Genomic DNA, 25,706 nt, shown 5'->3' on the forward strand with positions numbered 1-25,706 from the left:
TATTTTACTGTATAGTACGCTCTTTAAGGGTCTGGAAACACCCCCCTCACGCCCCCGTACAATGAGGGCTATGACTCTAAACGTGCCATAGGCGACTAGTTCAGCCTTACTCTGTAAAAGCCTTGAGAGGTTTTCTAAAAATTGCACAGCATCAAAAACATCTCGGGTCTTCCGCCTGGTGAACAAAGGTGTGTCAAAACCCTGCCCCTGGAAGCGGAGTTGGAAAAAGTCATTAGGCCCCACATCGTGTAACAACCTTTCTATGAGCTCCTGCACAGCCTGATGTATAGCCAGAACACCGTGAGTGGTTGATGTTATTTGATGTAGGTTAACAAATCTAAACTCCTCATAGTGTTCTACGGCCCTAAACCTCTCTACATTGCGAGTGTAACTCCTAACACTCTCTAAAAACAAGGGCTCTGGGCCCTCATCAGTAGGAGTGTGATTTGTGGAGGTGTTCTCTGATGTGTCACTTTGGGAGGTCAGGGTGGTCCCTGTCTCAGAGGTCCTTGTAAACCTGCGGGTAGCGCATATTCTAGCCTTCTTGAGCTTATTTATTAAAAGCCGGCGTTGCTTTGTACTATTAAGCCACTTTTGTTTTTTTTTACGGGCCCAGGCTTTTCTAGATACCAAGCCCCAGCCTATCTGAACAGGTAGGTCGCTGTCGTTGGATGTCTTGTTCATGGAGGCCCCCGCTACAGTTCCACCCCTGGGTCCTTCTGAATGTTGCGTTGTTTGGAGTTTTGCCATCCCCCCTACCCCCTTTAAATGGCCGACCCTAGGTATGTTAGACCCTGCCCCTATGTATTGTCGGTGGTGAAGTGCTGGCTTATATGCTTCAGGCGTTGATCTTGAAGCTGTGGTACCGTGGTTGAAAGGGTCTAGGGAAACAGGGGTGTCTTGTTTGAAGGGTTCTATGGAAACATTGGGGTCTTGTTTGAAGGTTTGTGGGGTACCAACTGGGCGTTGCTTGAGCAGTTTTAAAAAGCGTCCAGACTTTGTCACTAACCTCTGGACCGTACGGCTATATTTTTAGGGTCTCTTATGAGCACCAGTGGTTGTGGGGGTCTTTAGGGGTTGGTGCTTACATAGTCATGAATGTGTACCTTGTATGTCGGCCACAGCCGCCTGACACATCTGTATGATGTCTTTTTTACAAACCCCAACCCTGGCCACGACCAGATGTTGGGCCTCCCTCTTGTTGATGAGATTGGAATACCCCATATCCATTCTTATGAGTGCACGGTTCGCCTGCCGTTTTAATTTTCGAACCGCCATCTGTATCTCTCTTACGTGTGTCTTCAATACATCTTCTGTGTTTACAGACCCATCTTGTTCCTGCTTAGGGGGGCACACCTTGCGAGGTCTTATAAATGGAGGCAACCCCCCAGTCCCATCTATACTGCAACCCTCAAAGGCGGGGTTGGACACGGGTCTGTACACGGGCATGTCCCATGGGATGGACACGGACCTGTACACGCGGCTGGCAGAGGTGCTGGCCTCGGGTTTGGACACGGTACTGTACACAGGATTGGCAGAGGTGCTGGCCACGGGACTGGACACGGTACTGTACGCGGGATTGGCAGCTGGGCTGGCCTCGGGTTTGGACACGGTACTGTACACAGGGTTGGCAGAGGTGCTGGCCACGGGACTGGACACGGGACTGTACACAGGGTTGGCAGAGGTGCTGGCCATGGGACTGGACACGGGACTGTACACGGGATTGGCAGCTGTGCTGGCCACGTGACTGGCCACAGGACTGTACACGGGATTGGCAGCTGGGCTGGACACAGGACTGTACACGGGGTTGGCAGAGGGGCTGGACACGGGGGTGTACATGTGGATGGCCGTGGGGCTGGTAGGGTCGTATGCTCCTGGAGGGGTACTCGGGGACAAAGGGTATGAGGATTGTGAGGAGGTGTCGTTGTAATCCTGGGGCCTAGTTGAAATGTCGGTGGTAGGGTGTGGTGCCTGGTTACCTGTGTTCTGTAAACCCTCTGTGCTCAAAGACCCTTGGTACACCGCTTCTGGGGTTCTACCTATGTTGTCTACCAACCCCCTCAACGCCTCAAGAGAGTTGCTAATCGTGGTAGAAGGACCTTCTAGGGGTTGCGCAGTATCACCTGTTGAGACCCTAGGCTGTGCCTGAACACTTACAACCGGTTTTGGGGGCTGTTCAGGGGCGTGCACCTCTACATGTACAGTTATTCTATTTGGCACTGTCTGGGGTTTCAGGACGCTTGGTGGATCCGGCGTTGCCTTAGGGTTGCTGAGGGTCTCTGCTAACTGTAGCTTAGGGACCCCCGGTTTCAGCTTCAGATGTTTCCTTGAGAGGCGCGATGTTTTAGGGGGTTGTGGTGGCGACGCCTCTTCTACACCCACAGGTGCAACTAACACCTCCTTGGGGCTCAAGGTTGTATAGGTCTCATTCAAGGGCTTAGCATCCTTTTTTATAGATAAATCTAAGGGGCTAGCTTGGGGCTCAGGGGTGCTAGGGCTTTTCTTCTCAGGACTTAAGAGCTTTGCCTGACCCTCTTGGAGCACCTCCGGTGTCTTCTTCTTCATGTTTAACTGTTCTGTTTGGGGATCTGTGAATACCTTACAGGCCTTCACACGTTTTAAAGGGTTGGGGAGGTTCTCTGAGTCCCTATGTTTCTTCTTAAGGGAGGCCTGGTTTGTAGGCAGGCCGCCAGTGTTGACCCCACCCCTGTGCAGAATAGATTGTTGTAGCTGGTTGTTCAGCGTGTTGCTTGGTGTGTAGTAGGTAGAGAGTTTTTCCTGGCGTACACGCCTACTCACGCCTTTCGCGCCGCTTCCGTTGTTCTGGACGGATGTTGTTATGTCCATTAAGGGCGCCACCGACCTCTCTTCAGCCGCATGTTTCTGAGCCGCTTCTAAAATATAAACAGAAAATATATATATATTAGAGAAAGCATAAAAAAAAAACAACACATACAAGCACCAGCGGGCTATGTCCTACACAGCCACCTTTTTTGATATAGGCTTTGCTACAACCAGCTGTAGCCTTCTGCTTGAGAGTCTGTAACACCTCTAGTACTTCTCACACCCTTTTGTAAAAAACACACCTGAAAGAGGTCTTTTTGCAGCTCCTTTCTTTGACAGTGGTCCCACTTTAGAAGTTGAAGCTTTCCTCTTCAAAGGGATTTCTTTTGAACCATGCGCCGCCTCTTGGACCTTGACGACGTCCTGGCATGACGTAGGGACACCTGTAAAGAAAAAATAATACCCAACATTAGACATCTTTTCTGATGATTACCTCTATACATCCTCAGGGTCAGGACTCTGGCCTACCCCACCAACTACCCAGCGTCTTAGACAGTTTAAATAACAGCTGTCTTTTTATTTACCTGTAGGAACTGAAGTGTTTTGCACAGTGTTCAGAGCGTCTTGAGCCTCGATGTACTCCATAAAATCGTCAAAAGCTTGTTGTAGGTCAGGGTCATAAGCTGTAAAAGCATACACACATGAGAGCCCATTAGAAAAAAGAGAACTTCTGAGAGACTGGTGTACAAAACTACGTAGAACTACATAACTTTAAATATATATATATACCTGGCTGCGGGGCTGACAAGTGCCCAGCGTTGCTATTTATTACAGCTGGGGCCAGCGCAGGGGGCACATTGGTGACGGTTGCATTTGCAGGGTCTTGCACCTGTATTAAACATTAAAAAAAAAAAAAGCAGCGGTTTTAGTAAACGCCTTTCTTAAACAAAAGTATCACAACTTCAAACAATTCCTGTATACATTTAAAACCTGATAAGCGGGGTGCACCAACACACATTTTTAAAAAAGCGTTGCATGTGCTGCGCTAAAACATATGTTAAAAAACAACCTGCGCCATATCCTTTGCTTATGGGGTAAACCACTTTAGGTACACATGGCCCTTCTGACATTTAACCACTACCCTATATACCGGTTACTCTTTTGTAACATGTACATGCCACTTTTCTCTTGTAACACATTGTTTAATAACTCTCACATTTTGAGTGCTTTAAATAGTTGCGCCATTGCCACAATTGCCTACATAAAGCTTATTCTTGTGCTTGAGTGTCTGCCTTATATTACAGTATTATAGCTCTAACTGTACTTTGTTTTCTCTTGTAAAACACAGTTTGCTACCTCTTGTATTGCCTCCCATTGTCTACCATGTATTGCAGTATTTTACCTCTACCTGTAACCTGCACACATTGCACTTTTTTCCTCATGTAACTTAACGTATGCTGTTGTACTTTGCTCACCATTGAGATTTTTGCGAATGTAACTTATCGCCTGCTCTTGTAATTTGCGCTAACAACCAGTATTTTTTCAGTTTGTATCTTTTATGTAACACCTGTAATTCTTAGACCTTATGTTTTGCATAAGGCTCTTGTGTAAAGCGCTTTGACACATTACAGCGCTAACTCTCAGTCTCACATATATTGCAGTATTATACCTCTATATTTATTTTGTACGCTTTTTGTAACCTGCACACGTCACTTTTTCCTCCTGCAATGCATCGTTTGCTACCTCTTGTATTTTGTTGACTCACGATTGTCACTTTTGTAATGCACCGTTTACTACCTCTTATACTTTGTTGGCGCACAATTGTAATTTTGCTTCATTATTGTAACGTATGCTTTTGTAATCTGTTCTTTTGTAATGTTCTCATGTATCAGTTCTGTTCCTATTGTGAAGCGCCCGGACACCTTCGTGTTCGCGCTATCTCTCAATAAATTTAAAAAAAAACAAAAAAAAAACACACACCGGGCCTGCAGGGGCTTGGCCAGCCCCTTCAGTGATGTCACCAGCTCATCACTGGTGGGGGCGGCCCTAACCCTGCTGCAACCCCGGAGAAGCTCAAGCCGCCATGCTGCCTGCTGCTGGATCCACGTGGAGCCGTGGGGAATTGCCCCCAGGACCCTCACAGCTCCCAAGGACACCGGAGTCCTGCACCAGAGCCCCAGGGCAGCGCCCGAGGCAAGCGGGCTCGTGGGGGATTATTTTTTAAAAAGAACGGCCGCGGAGGCCCAGAGACACCGCGACCGCCACCCCCGAGCAGCGCCCGAGGCAAGCGGGCTCGGGGGCATTTTATTTACACAATGAACGGCCGCGGAGGCCCAGAGACACCGCGACCCCCACCCCCCGAGCAGCGCCCGAGGCAAGCGGGCTCTGGGGGCATTTTATTTACACAATGAACGGCCGCGGAGGCCCAGAGACACCGCGACCCCCACCCCCACCCCCCGAGCAGCGCCCGAGGCAAGCGGGCTCGGGGGCATTTTATTTACACAAGGAACGGCCGCGGAGGCCCAGAGACACCGCGACCCCCACCCCCCGAGCAGCGCCCGAGGCAAGCGGGCTCGGGGGCATTTTATTTATTATTTTAACAATGAACGGCCTCGGAGGCCCAGAGACACCGAGACCCCCACCCCCCGAGCAGCGCCCGAGGCAAGCGGGCTCTGGGGGCATATTTTTAAAAAAAAATAAGCGGCACTTGTGGCTCCCAGCCCCACAGGGACACCAGGAGACCGACGCTCGAGTCCCCGAGCAGCCCCATGGAGAAGCGGGCTCGGGGGCAATTAAAAACCGACACAACTCGGCATTCGGGGACCCCACGGAGCCACAGGGCCCCCGGAGCCACAGGACACCCAGAGCCCCCGAGCAGCGCCATGGTGAAGAGGGCTCGGGGCATTGTTTAAAAATAACGCTGCACTAGGGACCCAGAGACCCCCAGGACACCCCAAGGGACTATGGCGCCCCACCAGGAGCCCCCCTGGACAAATGGCCCCAGGGTTTATTTATTTTTTAAATACAAGGCCCTCAGGACCCCCCAAGGAACAGCAAGGACCCCGGAGCCCTCCATGGACCCCTCCAACTCTCTACAGCGGTTTGGTGAGTGCAACCAGGCATTATTAATTTTTTTATTATATGCCATGTATATTATTTAAAGCCCCTATGGTACCGTTACAGTGTGGTTAAATGTTTCTATGAGCTGTAAAATACCCTGTTCCACTCTGCATGTACCCTCCTAAGGCCTACAACATTATGCCCCTTAAATACATAGCCTGCAAACTCTACCCTACGTCACCACCCCATTAACACTAAATACCTACACACATAGCTTTTTAAACTCAACAAAACCTTTATTCATTTTAAACACCTTTACATTACAATTCAGGTCTTTTTAAACTCCATCCTTCAACAAAACCTTTATTCACATTAAACACAGCACATCGCCTTAAAGATTAACAGTTTACAATCCACACTACATAGTACTATTTTTTAAAAGTGCAACTTTTTTCCAAACTACATGTACACCCTAATACACCATTGCGCCATCCATTATTTACCTTCTCTACATGTTGACAGGCGGTGTCAATCTGGGAAAAGTTGCTCCGGTCCATTCTTGCCTTAAGTTCCTTGGGTTGGCTCCAAAACAATCCAGGCCAGTCACTCCCCAAGGTTTTGAAGGGCTTGATGGTGTAGAAATCCACAAAGGTTTTGTGACTGGGTTGTAGATGCAGGAGTCCTCCAGGTACAGCAGAACAATCCACGCCAGTCGCTCCTCAAAGGGGGTTTTTTGAATGGGTGTTTGGCAGTGTTCCATGAGGGGCCTTTTTATACCTGTCCTAGCATGCTAATTAGAAGCCCCCCACACCCCTTTATGACTTGAGGGGTGTTTAGAACAATGTCATGGTGGCCTTTGGATGGGAACCTTTTTTTTCTATCCTTGTACAGTATAAACAGTACAACATTGTTTACTTTGACACCTGTTACTCAAACTCAAGGCCTATCCTGGGAAGAGTGGGGTTAGACAATGGGGGCCGGTGTAAAACTCTTCACCCCTACGTGACCCCTTCTCCTGGGAATTAGGGAGCCCGGGAACAGAATCTACCTTGGGACTCATATGTCAAATTTCCTGCCAGCCACGTCAAGTTGGAACTAACCTGCCAAAATTTGGGACCAGAGGCTTTGTGATGTGTTTATTACATCCTAACAGCTGACACCCTGTTTCAGGGTCTCATTGGAAGCTTTGATCTACAGGCCCCCTGTCTTTTATCTTATCTCAAAGCTCAGGGGTGGCTGTGTGGGTTTTAGAGAGAATTACCACAGGTAGGTTTGTGAGGACCCTTTACAGCTTTGACACCTACATGACACATTCTTCTTCCCAGGCCCTGGGCTGGGGAACTCAGGACTGCCCCAGCAGCTGTTCAAACATCAGCTGGCTGCAAACCCCCAGTTTTAAAAATGCACAGACATTTCCAGCCTACAACCATGCAGTTTTACCACATGTTTTTGCTGCCCTAGCTGTTAAATTTAAGGCCATAAGTTTAAGGCCAGGACTGTTTAAGGCCAGATCAAACCCTGGTCTTAAACAGTCCTGGTCTTAAACTGTCAAAATTGAGACCAGGAGTTTAAGACTGTGAGGACCCTTTACAGCTTTGACACCTACATGACACATTCTTCTTCCCAGGCCCTGGGCTGGGGAACTCAGGCCTGCCCCAGCAGCTGTTCAAACAGCAGCAGGCTGCAAACCCCCAGTTTTAAAAGTGCCCAGACATTCCAGCCTGCAACCAGGCAGTTTTTCTATGCACTTTTAAACACATACACAATTACCACATGTTTTTGCTGCCCTAGCTGTTAAATTTAAGGCCAGAAGTTTAAGACCAGACTGTTTAAGGCCAGATCAAACCCTGGTCTTAAACAGTCCTGGTCTTAAACTGTCAAAATTGAGACCAGAAGTTTAAGACCAGACATGTCAAAAGCTGTCAAAATTGCGACCAGCCTTTTGCAACCAGACATGTCACTTTTGCGACCAGGAATTTTTGATGAGTGGTATCCCGACTTACTACTTATGCGTCAGAATACCGCGTAAAGGGATCGGGTGGGCATCTCTCCCTCTTCAACCGCGACATGCGGAATAAAATCATGTGGATTATACCAGTAAAAGGCGTAGTGAGCCTGACAGCACAAGTAATATACATAAAAATCTGGTGCATTAAATCCCCCTCTGTCATAGGTTGAAGATAAAGTCCTCCAGGTTATTCACGGCGGTTTGGCGCCCCACATAAGCCTTAACAGCTGAGTCTGTAGCGTTTAAAAAAAATGTAAAGTAAGAGGGACCGGATCATTACAAAAGAGATATAATAATTTGGGTAGCACTACCATTTTTATGATGGAGATGCGGTTCGCCAGGGAAAGTGGAAGACACCGCCACCTGTCAACCTGCTCTACCAGTGCAGTGTAGGCAGCGCCATAGTTTGCAGTGATCACTATCTGAGGGTCCCTATGTATCCACACCCCTAAGTACTTGACAGGGTCCGCAGACCAGACCAACGGGTACTCCACCGGAGGGGGGGTAGTGATTTCCGTCAAAGGGATACTTATGGATTTGTCCCAGTTGATGTGCAAACCGGAAAATAGGCCAAATTTAACGTATTCGCGCAGGATAGGGGACAAGTACGTGTGCGTTTCCCGAACATACAGGGCCATATCGTCCGCGTATAATGAGATCCCCAATGGGCGATTGTTGAAATTTAGAGCCGCCGCCCGATGAATCTGGCGTATTTTACAAACCAACGGCTCCAGAACTATAGCAAATAGTAGTGGGGAGAGAGGGCATCCCTGTCGTGTGCCCCTCCCCACCGCAAATTGCTCAGATGAATCCCCACCCACACGTACTCTCGCGGAGGGCTCCGCATATAGTATCGGGATCCATTGTAAAAACATTGAAGGAAAACCCATTCTTCGCAGTATGTGTATCATATATCGCCATTCTATGGAATCGAATGCCTTCACGGCATCTAAAAGTACCGCGACAGCTTGAAGGTCTGGATTCAGGACATGTAGCATTGCGAAGATGGTGCGCAGGTTAAGAGATGTGGAGCGGTCTGGGATAAACCCAGCCTGGTCGGGCAGCACAAGGAGCGGCATGAGGGGTTGGAGCCTAGTGGCAAGAATTTTTGCTAGGATTTTGGCATCTAAGTTAACCGCATGCGTGTGGCGGCTTTTTTCGCGCTGTGCAGCTTTTTTTAAAAAGCCGCGTTACATGACGAGCTGAGCTCGTCATGAGCATGCGAGCGGCGCAACTCATGATGAGCTCAGCTCGTCATGAGCATGGAAGGGGTTAATAAGGGAGAGGGGACGGTATGATTCACAGCGATCCGGGGGTTTATCTTTCTTTAACAGAGTAATGATCATTGCCTGGCGCAGTGTGGGGGGGAGACGGCCAGCATCATACGCCTCAGCATACATCTCCAATAGGTGAGGGGCTAGGATTTCGGCATGGGCCTTATAATATTCTGCAGATAGGCCATCCGGATCAGGAGCCTTCCCGTTTGGGAGTGACCGAATGGCGTCCGTTACATCCTCTATAGTTATCGGGAGGCTAAGGTATTGACGGTGCCCGTCTGACAGCCGTGCGCAGGCCACGTCATCTAGATATGCATCCATTTCTGGCTCGGCCATCCCACCCGTAGATGTGTATAAACTTATAACATCAGAAGAATTAACCAATATCATAGCAAACATCACCAATCAATTGGCCAAGCACACGCAAGAAGTCAATGATAGAAAAATAAGAAAATACAGACGAGACACTTTGGACTACAAACTGGAAGAGGTATACACGTGGGCGGACATATACGCCAAAAGAAGACAAAATAAACCATATATGTCACAAACAGATACCTCATCAACAGGGAGTGAAGCATCAACTCACCAAAAAACGAAAAACTCCAAAATACAAACCACAGCTACCACATCCACAGATAAGTCTTTTTTAGAAAGAGGCCAAGAAGAAAGGGGAGACCCCGTAGGGGAAAAGGAAAAAGAAATACATTTTCCACAAACAAGGAATGTGACAGCCAAGAAAGACAAGAAAAAACAACAGACAACCTAGTAATAAATATCCCACAATGGCCTTTAACTTCAATACAATCCGACACCCTTCAAAAAGGCACATCATTTGTACCAACTGCAGATACCAATACTTTGGAACTAGACACCAGTTTGTTCAAACTAACAAGGAAACTACGGTTAAGGAATTTTTTTGACAACATAGTGGCAGAAAACAAACAACAAGAAGAAGACCAACTAAAAGGACTGGAAACGACTAGCACCTACATGGCCCCAGTTAGCCATAAAACCATTGATCTATTTGAGCAACTGTGCAAACAGGATATACACCATCTTAATACCAAGAAAGCGAAGAAATTTCGTAACTTGACAGCTAAACAACATGGAATAATTAAAGCTATCAGTAACAACGATAAAATCATATGGCAGAAAGCCGACAAAGGGGGAGCCCTTGTAATAATGGACAGGTCATATTACGAAACAAAAGTAATGGAGCATCTGGAGGATGAAAATCTATATATGCAATTGGAGAAAGATCCAACTCAAGAAATACAAAAAACACTGCACCAGATCATACAAAAAGCAGTAGACAAAGGGATCATTCAAGAGCGGACCAAAAAGTATCTCATACAAGAATATCCAAAAAATCCAACCTTCTATATGGTGCCAAAAGTGCACAAAGATTTGAAAAGACCACCATGCCGACCCATCGTTTCAACTAGAAACAGCATACAGGAGCCCATCGGAAAATTCCTGGATAAATATCTACAACCCAGTGCCATGGCGGCGCAATTCTACATAAAAGACACTACCGTCTTTTTGAATAAACTGTCTAACACAAGAATCAGTGAACAACAACAACTGATACTAGCAACCTTTGATGTGAAATCTCTGTATACTTCGATACCCCACAACTTGGGCTTAGAAGCAATAGAGAAAGCGCTATTGGAAAGCGACTATGATCAAGAGATGCAAATATTCCTAATGGAACTTTCACAGTTTATTCTCATGCACAGCTACTTCAACTACCAGGGAAAATGGTATTTACAGAAAAGTGGAACATCCATGGGAAATCCAGCAGCGCCCACATATGCGAATATTTTTATGAGAAACTTTGAGGAAACTCAAATTCTACAAAAACCCACATGGAAAGATCACAGTCTATATGCAAGGTTCATTGATGATATTTTTATAGCATGGGATGGACCACAAGAGACATTGATTAACCAGATCCAAGAACTGAATTTAATAGACGAAAGGATTCAATTCACGTGGGAAACTAATAAAGATGTCATACATTTCCTGGACGTGGAAGTGAGCAACACACCCACGGGTTTCAAAACCAATCTATACAGAAAAGATACAGATAGAAACAACACACTTAAATACGATAGTTTCCATCCTCCATCCCTAAAAAGACATCTTCCGTACTCACAACTGATGAGGGTCAAGAGAGTAGTCTCGGAACCAGAACATTTGGAGATTCAATCTAACATCATGATAGACAGGTTTAAGAACAGAGGATACCCGGATACAATATTACAACAAGCCCAACAGAGAATCTCACAGAAGCTCAGAGAAGAGCTATTTGCACCACGAAATAAACAAGAAGATCAAAGAATCACCTGTGTGAGCAAGTTTTCCACTATGAGCCATCACTACAAAAAGATCATAAAAAGACACTGGCTTTTATTATCCACTGAACCGGATTTCAAAGGAATATTTTCAAAAGAACCTCTGTTTGTATACACGAGGTCTAAAAACATTGGACAATTGTTAAAATCCAGCAGTAGCGATGAGATGACATTTAGATACAAGGGAACTATACCGTGTTTAAATTGTCATAATTGCACGAACATCCTGAAAGGAGAAATTATCCGACATCCTGAGAATGGAAAAAAGATAAAATTAAGAGTCAATGGAACCTGCGATTCAACTAACATAATTTACCTTCTAAGCTGTCCATGTGGTAAATACTACGTGGGGCAAACCGAGAGAAAATTAAAAGTCAGGCTCAATGAACATAAGAGCAATATAAGTACCAAAATGATGAAGTCTACCATAGCGACACATTTCATAGAAGCACACCACCAAGTGGATGAACTAAAAGCATGCATTTTAGAACAAGTAGAAAAACGACCAGGAAGAGACAATAGAAAAACGTTACTTAAACGAGAGAACCACTGGATTTATTTTTTGCAAACGATGAAACCAATGGGTTTGAACGGCAGGATCGAATTTGCTTGTTATTTATAAATGCTTCATTGAACCATGATATGTTTCACACACACAAACCATCTGCACATGCACTTAGCAAGTAGGCGTAAAATGTATCCATTCATCCCCACCAATAGAATAAATCTGGAACTGTTTCTTTAACTTCGCGCGTTCACACTGAGTAGCATTTAAAACACACGTTAAGACCCGCGCCCTAAGACGCGTCAGCCAAGTTTCCAGCGTACACCAAGCGGTGCTACAACGTAACGGTTGCAGAACGCCGACACGGTAAGCTCAGCAAAGATTACAGAACCACATCCAACAGTTAGTGGGTCAAAACGTAAAGTAAGTGAGCACGCTCACACGAAGAATAATGGCATCAAGCGAGACAGAGCTTCGGCAAGCGTAGAATACATTAGGGAGTTAACCTTCGGCGCTTACATACACCAACGTGTAGTAACATTTTAAGCAGCGATTTCAAACCCAATACCAACGCGAAGACCCGCATTACAACCCTGTTGATAAAATGTATCTACGTGTGCAGTATTTGCCCGGAATATAGATAATATGTTTCACGCATTTAAATTTTGGTTAAAACATGCTATCATTTTCGTTTTAAACTTAAAAATTTAGACGCATGTGAAATAGTTGGAAACAACATTTTGTATATGATGCATTGTTTGGTGGCATTAGTATGCCGAACATAATATTGAATGTAATATGTTATCATTTCTTTGACAGATTATTCCCTTGATAAAGGCGCAAGGCTCCGAAATGCATTGGGAGAAAGGGAAGAGGAGATATGCATATATGTTATATTGAATTGATATGGAAATGCATTACCAATGTGATAAGAGATGTGAATAGAACATCTTGAACTACAGAAAAATCGTTTAATAAAAGGAATCTTCATAAATAATCAACAGAATATCGTTATCACTTGCATGAACTAAAAGCTGGAGATACAGCACAGACTGTGCCCAGGGAGACAGACCAAAAACATATGATCTGCTAACCTCGTTATATCTATGGGAGGTTGGCAGGTCCTGCTCAGAAGACGCCCCGCTAGTGTCCTGTCTGGTCTTCCACCCTCTCCATATCTTCGGCCTACGTATCTTTTGGATAAATATTTCACCTCCGTTTCCGCCAATGTATTGTATTCGTCTACATGTTCATGTATGTCTACAAGTAGGGCAGTTGAGGGTGCATGATCATATTGCGCTTCCAGCTCCCGTAATTTTGTCTCTATTGTAGAGAGACGGCCCCTGATGTCCCTTAGTATCCCCGCACTAGTACTGATGCATGTGCCCGGATCATGACCTTGAAGGCCTCCCATAGTGTTTCGTTACTGTCCACCGAGCCCACATTGTTTTCGAAGTAGTGTATTATTGCTGATTTGATAGTGTCAGCGTATATGGGGTCAAGTAGTGATTCCGCCCTGAAGCACCATGTGAATGGTTTGTGCGGGCTGTGCGGGATGTGTAGCGCTAGGGCCACCGGGTTATGATCCGATAGTGTTCTGGGGATATTGCGAACATCCGTGACCCAATTATGTGCTCCCTCGCTCAGCAGCCAATAGTCTAGGCGGGACCAGCCCTTTGTTGCCGGTGTGATGTGGGTCCCCCCCAGTACCCTCGCATTTCTGTGCGTCCATGCATCCAGCAGCCCAAACTCCAGCATACCATCCTTCACACATTGAGCGACCCGTGCCATCCTAACACTCTGTGGGTTAGATTTATCAGTGGTGTGATCAGGATACGTGTTGAGGTCTCCGTCTATTATAATTTCTGTCTCAGGCCGGTCTCGTAGCACCCTGAACATGTTTAAGTAGGTCGTTGTTGTGAGAAGTTGGCCTGGTATATGATGTTCACTATTCTAGTGAGCACCTTGCACCAGTCCAAACAACCCTTATGGTGATGGTTGTAAAGTCAACCTTATAGACCAGCTATCCTAGTGGTAGCATGGACAAAAGCAGTCTTAGGCTAAACTCAAGAGGGCATGTGAAGCCAGCTGTTTTACCATATGCAAACCTTTTAATACCAGATGAAAGGACACCACACAGGTTATATATTCCAAATATATATGTCTATATTTCTAAATTAATCCCCTTAACTCTTTATGAGCACAGGAGCACGAGCGTATAACAAGTAACTCAATATAACATACAAAAGTTGCACAAATATGGATAGGCCCTGGTGCCCTTAAAACCATATACTAAAATAGTGGTATAAGAACAACGTCACGAACAATGGTAAGGCCTAGGGCCTTGGGAATCGCTGGGGCTACACTGGACTAACAGCAGTTAGGGAGCAGGAGGCCCACAGGATGCGGGTGCAGTGTCTAAATGCACATGCGTGCACCTATAGAAGTCAATGGGTGCATAAAGTTAGAAAGTTGCAGATTTGGAAGTCTTCTGACTAGAACTTAACCACTTAAAACTAGGACACTAGGAGTGTAAATCTATACAGGAGCACTGCAGTACTCGCGTTACCTCACCCACAGGAAGCGGGTGCATAGGTGTCAAAGTGTGTCTGGTTTCGCCGTGGAGTTCTATGGAGCCTTGGAGAAAAGATGCTGCAGGCGACCAGGAGAGAAGAGTCCAGTTGGATCCAAGGGTGGATCGAAGATGTAGAGTACCTGAAAGCAGAGGGGACAGAGTCTGGGTCACTAGCCGGTGACCAGAATGGAACCAGGAAGGAACCAGGCGATGTCGGGGGCAATCAGGTGGTTGTCGAGAAGCTTGTCTCCGCTGCCACGTGGACCAGGAGGCGTCGACGACAACCAGGTGCTGGACACGGACTGTCCCACGAAGGCTCTCGCTGTCGGCGGTGTCGGTTCTTGATTCGGAGTCAACAGGCCTTGGCAAATGCAACCCACGCAGGAATCGAAGATGGCTTCTGGATCAGACCAGCAAGGTCTGATGGGCTGCTCCTTTTAAGGGGAGCAAGGGCGAGTCTGGAGCAACCAGACAAGCATTGGAAAATCAAAGATTCATCGCCACAGAGGCCACTAGCCAACGGGCAAGTGACCGGACAGACGCGTCGAGCAGGAAAATGCAAAAGGGCCCCACGCAGCACTCGGCGAGTGTGGAGAGGTGATCTTTGGTGCAAAGGATGCTCGGGGCTGGGGCTTCTCAATCCCCAATACACAGCTTCAAGGGTGCCTCAGGAGCTGCACAGAAAGCACTTTGCTGGCTTTCCAAGATGGCCGGTCCCAGTCTCTCGTCGCCTCCACGGGTCTCAGCTTTGCTGTGGCTGTGGATCGGGCTGTTGGATGTCTGGAAGTCTGGGTCTTGTCAGGTTCTGTCGTTCGAGCTCCGGCGGGAGCAACGATAAAGCAAACCGTTGAGCGCTTGATGGTGCCTGCTTGCACAGGGTGGTCACTCCTTGACCACAAGGGAGATTTTTCAGTCTTCTACGTCGAGTAGGATGTCAAAGGGTCCAGAGTTTTGTATCAGAGTTTCAGTCAGGATTATGTAAAGTCTAAGGACACAGCTCCTACCTTTGTTCCAATCAAGGGGCAGGATTACCTGCTAGGTCCCTCCTATGGGTGGGACCCAGGAAGGGGGTGGTTACACCCCTTTCCCTTTGTCCAGTTTTGCACCAGAGCTGGGGCTGGAGTGCGCCAGCACCGGTTTGAACTGGCCTATGCATGGGACACCTTGTGTGCCCCAGGCAGTGTCTAGTTTCATTCAGCCCTCCCTGCCCCAATCCACTATCTCCTGTCTGGGTGGTGCTAGCACCTCCCTGTGACAGGAAACCTATTGTCCAGGCTTCCCCTGCCGGAGTTTTGTCCAGCAGCAGGAGGCCAGGCTTGTGTCTGTGGCAGCAGCATCCATTTTGTGATGCTGAGGCTCTGGTTTACTTTAACCGGGATTATGGAAAGTAACAAGTCTTCTCCTTCTAGAAGGGTGGAATGCTACCCCCGTCGCCAGGACTGGCGAGGGCGTAGTATTCCAAAGTGTATGACACCTTACACAACATGTTTTGATAAAGCCAAACCAAAGATAGCATTTAACCGCGAGGTTCATAATGCACTTAGGAGTATATGGTATGGCAATACCCTGGAACAGCTATAAGGACATGGTTCCGAAAGCTGCAGACAGGCTCAGATCATGCTAGAGCACCATCTCACATAAAACCAAGCACTCTGCCTTCAGGATTGTTAAGGCCTGCCATAGGAGTGACTTATAGGTGCATATGTGTCCAGATAAGGTTGGATATAGGAATACTATACCTAAGCAAGGGGTGATTACACGACCTTGCCCCAGCTGAGTGATCAGCCAGTTGTGTCAGTTTGGATGGCCAGCCAGGGGTGGCAAAAGATATGCTGCAGCCCCTGGTGGGCCTTGGGTGCACCTATGCCCTGGGTACCTATAGTACACTATACAGGGGCTGATAAGGTGACTCAATATCCTATTAGTTATGTACCTAGGGTACATGGAGTCCATTTTACAGAGAGAGTAGATTGCCTGGGGCCCCGATTAGCAGGATCCCATGCCAACTAAGTCGAAAACCAGCTAAACACAAGGCAAAAAATCTGGGGTAACCATAGTCAGGTATCCACCTTCCTACAGTCGTGTCATCCACCACCGGGCCGTATATATTCACTATTGTCACCAGTGCATTACCTAATGCACAAGTTACTACTTGTGTAACGATATATCTGTAGGAGACATTAGTTAGTGATAGATTCCTTACCTTAGAATATCCCCAGGCGTCAGACTGGATCCGGAAAATTTTTGCGTAGCAATACCCCTGCGCGCCGGCAGGCGTCGTCCACGGCTCCGCGTCCGTCATCGGCGTCGTTAGCGCCGGAATGACGTCGTCGGAGTACTTAGACGCCGCCCATGAGGGCTGACGTCAGTTCTGATACACAGCTTTTCTGCCCCAGATACGCAGAGCCATGATAGAACCAACACTGGTGCCATGAAACTAGGGCCCTGAAAGGGGATGACCTTAACCCTAGATATCGGTTCGCAGAACGGGGAGGATGGGTGGGTCGGTAAGGAATCTATCACTAACTAATGTCTCTTACAGATATATCGTTACACAAGTAGTAACTTGTGCATCTGAAAGAGACATGTTAGTGATAGATTCCTTACCTTAGAATAGATACCCCAGCGGTGGGTCTGCGAACCAATAATCACACCAGAAAGTTCTGGAGGACTGAACGGCCAAAGAAGCCATCCCTCCGGACTTGACTGTCCAGGCAGTAGTGTCTTGCAAACGTGTGCAGCGAGGCCCACGTAGCTGCCTGGCAAATGTCCTGCAAGGGCACTCCCCAGCCCAGGGCAGTGGTAGTCGCCGTGGCCCGAGTGGAATAAGCCCTCAATCCAACAGGGGACTCCTTCTTAGCCAAGGAGTAACATGCCTGGATACACAAGATGATCCACCGGGAGATGGTCAGCTTGTGCACCGCCTTTCCCTTCTTAGCGCCCACGTAACCAACAAAGAGTTGGTCATCCACCCGGAACTGGCGTGTGCGATCCAAATAGTAAGAGAGCGCACATTTTGGGTCCAGACCGTGGAGCCTCTCTTCCTCTTTCGAGGGATGCGGAGGCGGAAAGAAGGTGGGCAAAGTAATGGACTGCCTGATGTGGAAGGCCGTGACAACCTTGGGCAGGAAAGAAGGTCTTGTCTGCAACACAACCTTGTCCGGATGAACAGAGAGGAAAGGAGGTGTGGAAGAAAGAGCCTGGAGCTCACTCACTCTCCTGGCAGAGGTGATGGCCACCAGGAAAGCAGTCTTCAAAGTAAGAAGACAGAGAGGACAGTTATGGAGCGGCTCAAAGGGAACACACATTAGGTAAGTGAGAACAAGGTTCAAGTCCCACTGGGTCATCATGAAGGGAACAGGAGGGAACATGTGTGTGATGCCCTTTAAAAACCTATTTACAATAGGGGACTTGAACAAAGAAGGCTGATAAGGTAGCCTTAAGAAGGCGGAAAAGGCAGAAAGGTACCCCTTGATAGTGCCCAGAGCAGAGCCCTGCTGGGCAAGAGAAAGAAGGAAGAGGAGAACCTCAGAAAGGGGTGCAGAGAGAGGGTCCACAGCCTTTGCTGTGCACCATGCCACAAATCTGTTCCACCTGCAGGCGTATACCGACTTTGTGGAGGGACGCCTGGCTGCCAGAATGACATTACAGACTTCAGGAGACAAGTCAAATGGCCTCAACTGCCGCCGCTCAATCTCCAAGCTTGTAGGTGGAGACTGGACAGGTTCGGGTGGAAGACCGTCCCCTGCTGCTGCGACAGAAGGTCCTCCCGAAGAGGCAGACAAATCGGGGGATCGACTGACATGCTGAGTAGCTCGGGATACCAGTATCTTGGTGCCCAGTCCGGAGCCACAATGATAACCTGGGCCCGGTCGTGCCTGATCTTCTTCAGCACTCTGGGCAGAAGTGGTATAGACGGAAAGGCGTACAATTGACCGCAACTCCTCTCGCGACGAAAAGCGTCTCCGAGCGAGTGCCGCCTTGGAAATTCCAACGCGCAGAACTGATGACATTGCGCGTTCTCTTCGGTGGCGAATAAATGTAACCAAGGCTCTCCCCACTGCTGAAAGAGGCCTTGCGCCACGTCCGAGCTCAGACGCCATTCGTGATCCATCATGCACCAACGGCTGAGTTTGTCCGCCCTGGCATTCAGAGAACCTGCCAGGTGTTGAACCACCAGGGTCACGCCCTGATGTTCCAGCCACTGCCAGAGGCGCAGAGCCTCCTGGCATAGGGTCCACGACCCCACCCGACCTGTTTGTTGCAGTACCACATGGCGGTGGTGTTGTCCGTGAACACCTGCACTACACTCCCCCGGACAGAGGGGAGGAATGCCTTCAGTGCTAGACGGATCGCCCGCAGCTCCAAAAAGTTGATATGGAGCCGGGACTCCGCCGGAGACCAGAGGCCTCTGACCTCCGCCTCTCCCATGTGGCCACCCGAGCCCTGGAGGGACGCGTCCGTCACAACCACGTGCTCCGGGTGGGGTAGGGAGAGGGATCTGCCACTGACCCAATCGCGGTCCGTGAGCCACCACTGCAACTGTCTAGCAGTGCCCTCCAAGGTCAAGACGTGATCGGACAAGTTGCCCTGATGCTGGGCCCACTGAAACTTCAGGTCCCACTGCAGAGCCCGCATCCGCCACCGGGCGTGATGCACCAGAAGGATGCAGGAGGCCATCAGCCCCAGAAGCCGCAGCGTCAACCTGACCGAGACCAGGACCAGGATAAAGGCTGAATGATCGGAATCAGAGCCTGAATATTCCGAACCCGCTGTTTGGGAGGATAAACCCGAAACTGCGCCGAGTCTAGAACCGCTCCGATGAAGAGGAGCTTCTGAGAGGGACACAGGTGCGACTTCGGCACATTGATGGAGAACCCCAGCAAGTGCAGGAGGTCGGCCGTAGTCTGGAGGTGGCTGACGACTGTCTGGGGCGAGCCCACCTTCAACAACCAGTCGTCGAGGTAGGGGAAGACTGACACCCCTAATCTGCGCAGATGAGCTGCGACCACCGCCATCACCTTCGTGAACACCCGTGGGGCGCTGGTAAGGCCGAAGGGGAGCACGGTAAACTGAAAGTGCTCGTGGCCTACCGTGAACCGCAGGTAACGCCGGTGGGCTGGCAGAACGGGGATGTGAAAATAAGCGTCCTGCAAGTCAAACGCTACCAGCCAGTCTAGGGCAGCTAAGACCTGAGTCAAAGTCAGCATCTTGAACTTCTCCTTCCGGAGGAAGCCGTTGACGTTCCGTAGGTCCAAGATAGGGCATATGCCCCCTTTGCCCTTCTTGGGTACCAGAAAGTAGTGGGAGTAACAACCACACCATACTTCTAGCCCAGGAACGCGCTCGATGGCCCCCTTGGCCAAGAGGGCCGTGACTTCCTCTTGCAGAAGTGATCCCCCGACATGCGGTGGAATTGCGGTGGCATGGCTGGAGGGGTCACCTAGAAGGGGAGAGAGTAGCCCCTTCGGACAATTTGCAGCACCCACCTGTCCGACGTGACAGTGCACCAGTGGAAGAGGTGATGGCGAACCCTGCCCCCCACTGGCGTCACATGGGCCTGAAAACACGGACTAGGAAGGTTTTGAGGCAGGTGCTGCGGAGGGAGGTGTGGACTGGCCTCGCCGTTGTCCCCGACCGCCGCCACGGCAGTTTCCATGGCCGCCACCGTGCTGTTGAACATTCTGCGGTGCGTGGCTGGCAGCACGTGTGGGGGGGGGCCCCTTCCGTGGCCACGAAAGGAGCGAAAGGCACCCGATTGCTGGCGTGTGACCGAGAGGCCCAAGGACTTGGCCGCAGCCCTGGAGTCCTTAAAACGCTCAAGCGCATGGTCTGCCTTGTAGCCACAGAGGCGACGGCCATCGAACGGCAAGTCCAGAAGAGTGGCCTGGAGATCGGCCGAAAAGTTGGCGGACCTCAAGCAGGCGTGGCGTCGAACCGCCACCGTCGTTGCCATAGCCCTGCCCAGTGAGTCCGTGGTATCCAGCCCACACCGGATGGAATATTGCGCTGCGTCTCGGCCCTCCACAAGGGCTTGGGCGACTTTAGCCCGGACCTCCTCAGGACATTGTGGCAGCACGTCCGTGACCGTGTCCCACAGGGTGTGGGTGTAGCAGCCCAAGAGACACGCAGTATTGACAGACCGCAGCCCCAAACTCAGGGACGAGAACACTTTCTTCCCGAATTGTTCATATCTCTTGGATTCCCGATCGGGCGGAGCCGTCGGGAATGCGGTCTGGGAAGTGGAGGTCTGGATAACCAGGCTCTCGGGGGTAGGATGGGTGGACAAAAAGCAAGGGTCGCCCGGGGCCAGGCGGTAGCGTCTGGCCACGTTCCTATCCACAGGCGGACCTGTGGCGGGCTTGGACCAAGTGCCCACAAGAACGTCACACAAGGCCTCATTAAACGGCAGCAGAGGCTCACTGGAGCTTGCCTGCGGTTTAAGGACCTCAGTGAGGAGGTTAGTCCTCACGGCCGCGACGGGGTGCTCAAGGTTTAAGGCCTTGGCCGCCCTCGTCAACACTACACTGTAAGCAGCCCCCTCCTCCATAGCCACGGTGGGAGGGGAGACAAATCCAGTGTCTGGCGAAGTGTCAATACCACTGGCCTCCTGAAGCTCATATGTTCACTCCTCTTGAGACTGGCACTCTTGTGCCAGAGGGTCCACAGACCCCTCCCAGTCACCCTCGTCACCCGTCTCCTGTAAAACAGGGTCAACAGACAGGGCCTCCTCATGGAAATAAAAATCTCCAAAGGCCGTCGGAAGCGGCGCCCAGCGGCGCCGCTCCGGCGCCAGAGTCGGACCGAGGGGAAGATTGGGGATGGTGTCCACAGTGGGTGCTGGGGGCAACACCCGCGGGGCCGGCGCTGGTGAGGTCGTGAGGTCGACCGGCGACGACCCGGATCCGGAAGTGGATCCAGTGAGGTCCTGCGGCGCCAGGACCGAAGTCGCCGGCGGTGCCGGGGCCGAAGCACCCTACGGCATCGGGGCCGAAGCACCCGACCCGCTAGGCCCTCCAGCTGGGACCGTTGGGCCCGGAGGCGCCACGGGACCCGGTGGAGGAGGGAGGGACCTCATGGCCATGAGGTACCGCTCGACCTCCTCTGGCGACGCGCCGTGCCGTGCCCAGGGACCCGAAGGTGTGGGGCAGGCGGCGACGCTTGCGACTCCGTCGGAGCCCCGTGGGTGGTGTCACCCGAACCCCCGGCCGCATCGTGCAAGCGTTGGGGTGGGTCGGAGGAACGATGACTTCTCTCCGACCTCTCATGCCTCTTACCTGAGGACTTGGATCCTGATGACCGATGTCCACTCCCGGAGCTGCGATGACTCCAACCCCGCGACCGGTCCCTCGACCTCCCGTGGGACCGGGACCTGGAACGGCGCGGGCCGACTGCTGGAGCTTTCTTAACACTTCAGGCACCGGTGATGGGGGTCGGTAACCGACATCAGTCGGTCGCACTTCGAACAGGGTTTGAACCTGGGCATCCCTACCGGCACCGTTGGAGTCAAAGACTCGAGTAGAGAAATGATCAAAAGAGATCAAAAAGTTTAGTCAAAAAATGACTAAGGGGACTAGCGGACATTTGGCGCTTTCACTTTCCAGGCACGCCATCCTTCACGCACAACTCCAACGCACACAACAGCATGTCAAGAATTGATTATTTCTTTTGCCCCAACGCTGACACCGGCCACTTTACCCGCCCACGGCACCTCCCATGAGGTATATCCGACCACTCACCACTTATGGTGGACTTAACATATAACTGGCAGATAGTACGGGGACCAATCGTTATTAATCCCTGGCTCCTACGGATTCCCGACATTAGAGAGGCGTTGAGGGAATGCACAGAACACTACTTCAACGAAAACGTTGGCTCAGTGGACTCGGCTGTTACCCTTTGGGAGGCCTCCATAGCGGTGGTGAAGGGTGAGGCACTAGCCCTAAAAGCAGGTCATCTGCGCAAGCAGGCTGAGCTCGTCTCGAAGGCAGAATCAGACCTCATTAGCCTTGAGGTATCCCACAATACTGCACCCACGGACTCCACTGCTGCGCGTCTCCGTACCCAACAGTTGATCTATAGGGCACTGGCCCAAGAACGGGCACAGGCACGTCTGCTTCACACTCGCCACCGGGTCTATGAACACGGAGACTGTGCAGGCAAGATGCTCGCATGGCTGGAGCGACGCGACCAGGCGACAAGATGGGTACCTTCCATAGCCGCCCCGGATGGGTCGGTGATAGTTGACCCCCAGGACATTGCCGAGGTGTTTGCCGCTCACTACGAAAGGGTATACACCGCTGTCAACGTCTACTCCTCGGATGAATCCAGGCAACTGCTGGAGGAGATGCGTCTCCCTGTCATTTCTGACTCGGATCGCCTCGCCTTGGATGCGGACATTTCAGTTGAGGAGCTCACCTCGGCGTTCTTCGCTGTAAACTCCGGAAAAGCCATGGGCCCGGACGGAGTACTGATCGAATTTCTGAAGGGGATGGCCCCTGACATCGTCCCCCACCTCCTGGGTATGTTTGTGGAGAGCCTGGAACGGGGTGTGCTTCCCCTGGACCAAAGGTTGGCTTCCCCACTAAACCCACCCACTAAACCTCCCACTGCCTGTAGTTCCTATCGGCCGATCTCCCTGATCAGCACGGGAGCCAAGGTTCTGGCTAAACTGCTGGCGTCCCGTCTTCTCCTCGTACTCCCCTCACAGATACACGATGACCAGTCCGGTTTCCTGCCGGGCCGGAACACAGCGCTCAACCTCCATAGGGTCCATAACGTGCTGAGCCGCCAGCCCTCCCTCTCCCAAGATGCTGCTATATTATCCCTGGACGCAGCTATGGCGTTTGACTCAATTGAGTGGTCCTACCTGTTCGAGGTCCTCCGCCGCTTTGGCTTTGGGCCCATCTTTATTGCCTGGGTACGCCTCCTCTACACGGACCTTTTTGGACAGGTCCGAGTTAATAACTTCACGTCTAGAAAATTCCCTCTCCACCGGGGTACCAGGCAGGGCTGCCCTCTCTCACCCCTGTTGTTCGCCCTTACCCTGGAGCCGCTGGCTCACTGGGTTCGCACCGATGTCTCCATCCGAGGCCTGCGCTGGAGTGACAAGACTGTGGATAAAATCTCCCTATACGCTGGAGATATCCTGATCTACGTATCGTCTCCGCAGTCCTCCATCAACAGCCTGTTCCACGTCCTCACTAACTTCGGTAAATACTCCGGCTATGCCATAAACTGGTCCAAGTCGGTGCTGTACATGCTACATGGCCCGCCACCTTGCTTGCCTCGGGGCTTCTCCATTACGCTGGCCTCGGACAGTTTTACCTATCTAGGTATTTTCATCACTCCAGACTCCACGCAATTCTACGACTGCAACCGACTAGGCCCACTGCGTAGATTGCATAGCGATGTTGCCCACTGGCGATCGCTCCCGCTCTCTCTCCTGGGCAGGGCGGCATTATTAAAAATGCTGGCGCTTCCCCGTTTCCGGACTCTTACTTCACAACTGTGGAGAGTGAGCTCCGGGGATTGCTTTGGGATGGCGGTGCCGCTCGGATTGCTCTCTGTAAGCTGTTTCAGGGATGGTACGATGGGGGAATAGCCCTCCCCAATCTCCGTCACTACTACTGGGCCTCTCAACTTGTGGTGATCAACCACTGGATCCACGGTTCTCCGCTTTACCCGGCCTTCCTTTTGGACAGAGAACAAACAGGACGGGAGGGCTACCTGGGGGCCCTGTATAGTAAACCCACCAGAACACGATCCATTGGGCCCCTGGCCCACACAGTGCGGATTTGTCATATAGCCAACAAAAAGCTAGGGTGGGCAGACAAAGTAACCAAGGCCTCGCCTCTATGGTCCGCTCAACGACTGGGTTCCCTCTGCTTCTCCCAGGGCTTCGACAGGTGGGATGCGATTGGGATCTCGGAGGTCGGAGACCTGGTTCACAAAAACAGGCTGCTGTCCTTTGCCGACCTACAACCTAAATACGTCCTGGCACCCACTGAGTTCTTTAGGTACCTGCAAATTACACATGCCCTGCGTGACGCATTTCCGGACTTTGCTTCCATACCCGCCGCCTCCCCTCTAGAAGATAGGCTCCTGTCAGAACCTCTTCCTGAAAAGGTCATCTCCCTTACCTACCGTAAACTCTGCAACAATCTCCCTGATTCCTTCTTGCCGTTGAGAGCTAAGTGGGAGGTAGACCTGGGTCCCCTAGACGAGGATGACTGGAGATCGGCACTGATGTCTCCGAGAGAATCAGCCATATGTCACAGGTTCCGGTTGATACAACTAAAAGTGTTACACAGAGCGTACATATCGGCCCCCACACTGGCTAGGATAGGTCAGAGACCGGACGCCCTATGCCTCCGTAGCTGCGGACTCCCTGGAACCTTCTTCCACGTCCTCTGGGAGTGCCCTGTTATACAGCGCTTCTGGATGGCCGCCCGGTCTAAGATGAGCCGCTCCCTGGGTAAACCCCTATCCGATTCACCTAGGGAATGCATCCTTAACATCTGGGGCCCTAACGACCTCACTGCTCCGGAGCTACAGTGGGCCTCACTGGGGTTTCTACTTATTAAACGGTCCATAGTAATGGGCTGGGGCTCCCCTGACTGGCCACTGGTGGTGGGCTGGGTAGCCGCAGTGGACCAATGCATGATAGCAGAGAAGACTGTGTATAAAGCGAGGGGCTGCCCCAAGGTGTCGGACAGGAAATGGGGACACTGGAACACTTACCGGTGCGAACTGTGTGACTCTCCAACGGCGGAGCTGGCTATGTCCAGAGGGGGTTCCTGAGACGCTGTGTGTGGGCTGAGGGGTTTGTGACTTGTCCCTACCGAGACCGTTCAATGTCAATCTCCTGTGTAGAGGTTCTTTTTTAGGGTGTTGGGTATCAATGGACCAGGTGCGAAGCGCTGCGACCGATTAGTACTGGACCACTCAACTGGCCTACTGATCTTCCGGACGAGCTCTGCTGTTTTTTATTGTTTTGTTTTGTATTGTGTTGTTCCAACAAAATCTTGTGGTTTGATTGCTTTATTTGGGTCCATCGTGATTACCGACATCTATCCTACATTGAGTTATTAATCTGTGACGCCGTCCGCCCTCAGGGTTGTGGACCGAAAGGCTG

General features: G+C 50.5%; 1 protein-coding gene across 1 annotated transcript; it reads right to left on the reverse strand.

Moving 5' to 3' along the window:
• Positions 1-800: 800 nt before the first annotated feature.
• Positions 801-6,401, reverse strand: LOC144790841 (uncharacterized). Its single transcript, XM_078665508.1, has 6 exons — positions 6,348-6,401; positions 3,574-3,673; positions 3,369-3,467; positions 3,087-3,227; positions 1,294-2,894; positions 801-881 (listed from the first exon to the last, which is right to left on the reverse strand). Exons 1-6 carry the CDS (start codon positions 6,399-6,401, stop codon positions 801-803), a joined length of 2,076 nt encoding a protein of 691 aa, XP_078521634.1.
• Between the last annotated feature and the right edge of the window lie 19,305 nt (positions 6,402-25,706).

The sequence above is a fragment of the Lissotriton helveticus genome, chromosome 11 (assembly GCF_964261635.1).
Source record: "Lissotriton helveticus chromosome 11, aLisHel1.1, whole genome shotgun sequence".
In the NCBI taxonomy this organism is placed as follows: domain Eukaryota; kingdom Metazoa; phylum Chordata; class Amphibia; order Caudata; family Salamandridae; genus Lissotriton; species Lissotriton helveticus.

What these genes read in the sequence shown, in the direction of transcription:
- LOC144790841 (XM_078665508.1), bottom strand. Translation starts at nt 6,401, where the DNA reads ATGGACCGGAGCAACTTTTCCCAGATTGACACCGCCTGTCAACATGTA. An exon ending in CTTGTCAGCCCCGCAGCCAG is followed by an intron (nt 3,468 to 3,573) that starts GTATATATATAT and finishes ATGCTTTTACAG; the next exon opens with CTTATGACCCTGACCTACAA. An exon ending in AAACACTTCAGTTCCTACAG is followed by an intron (nt 3,228 to 3,368) that starts GTAAATAAAAAG and finishes TTTTCTTTACAG; the next exon opens with GTGTCCCTACGTCATGCCAG.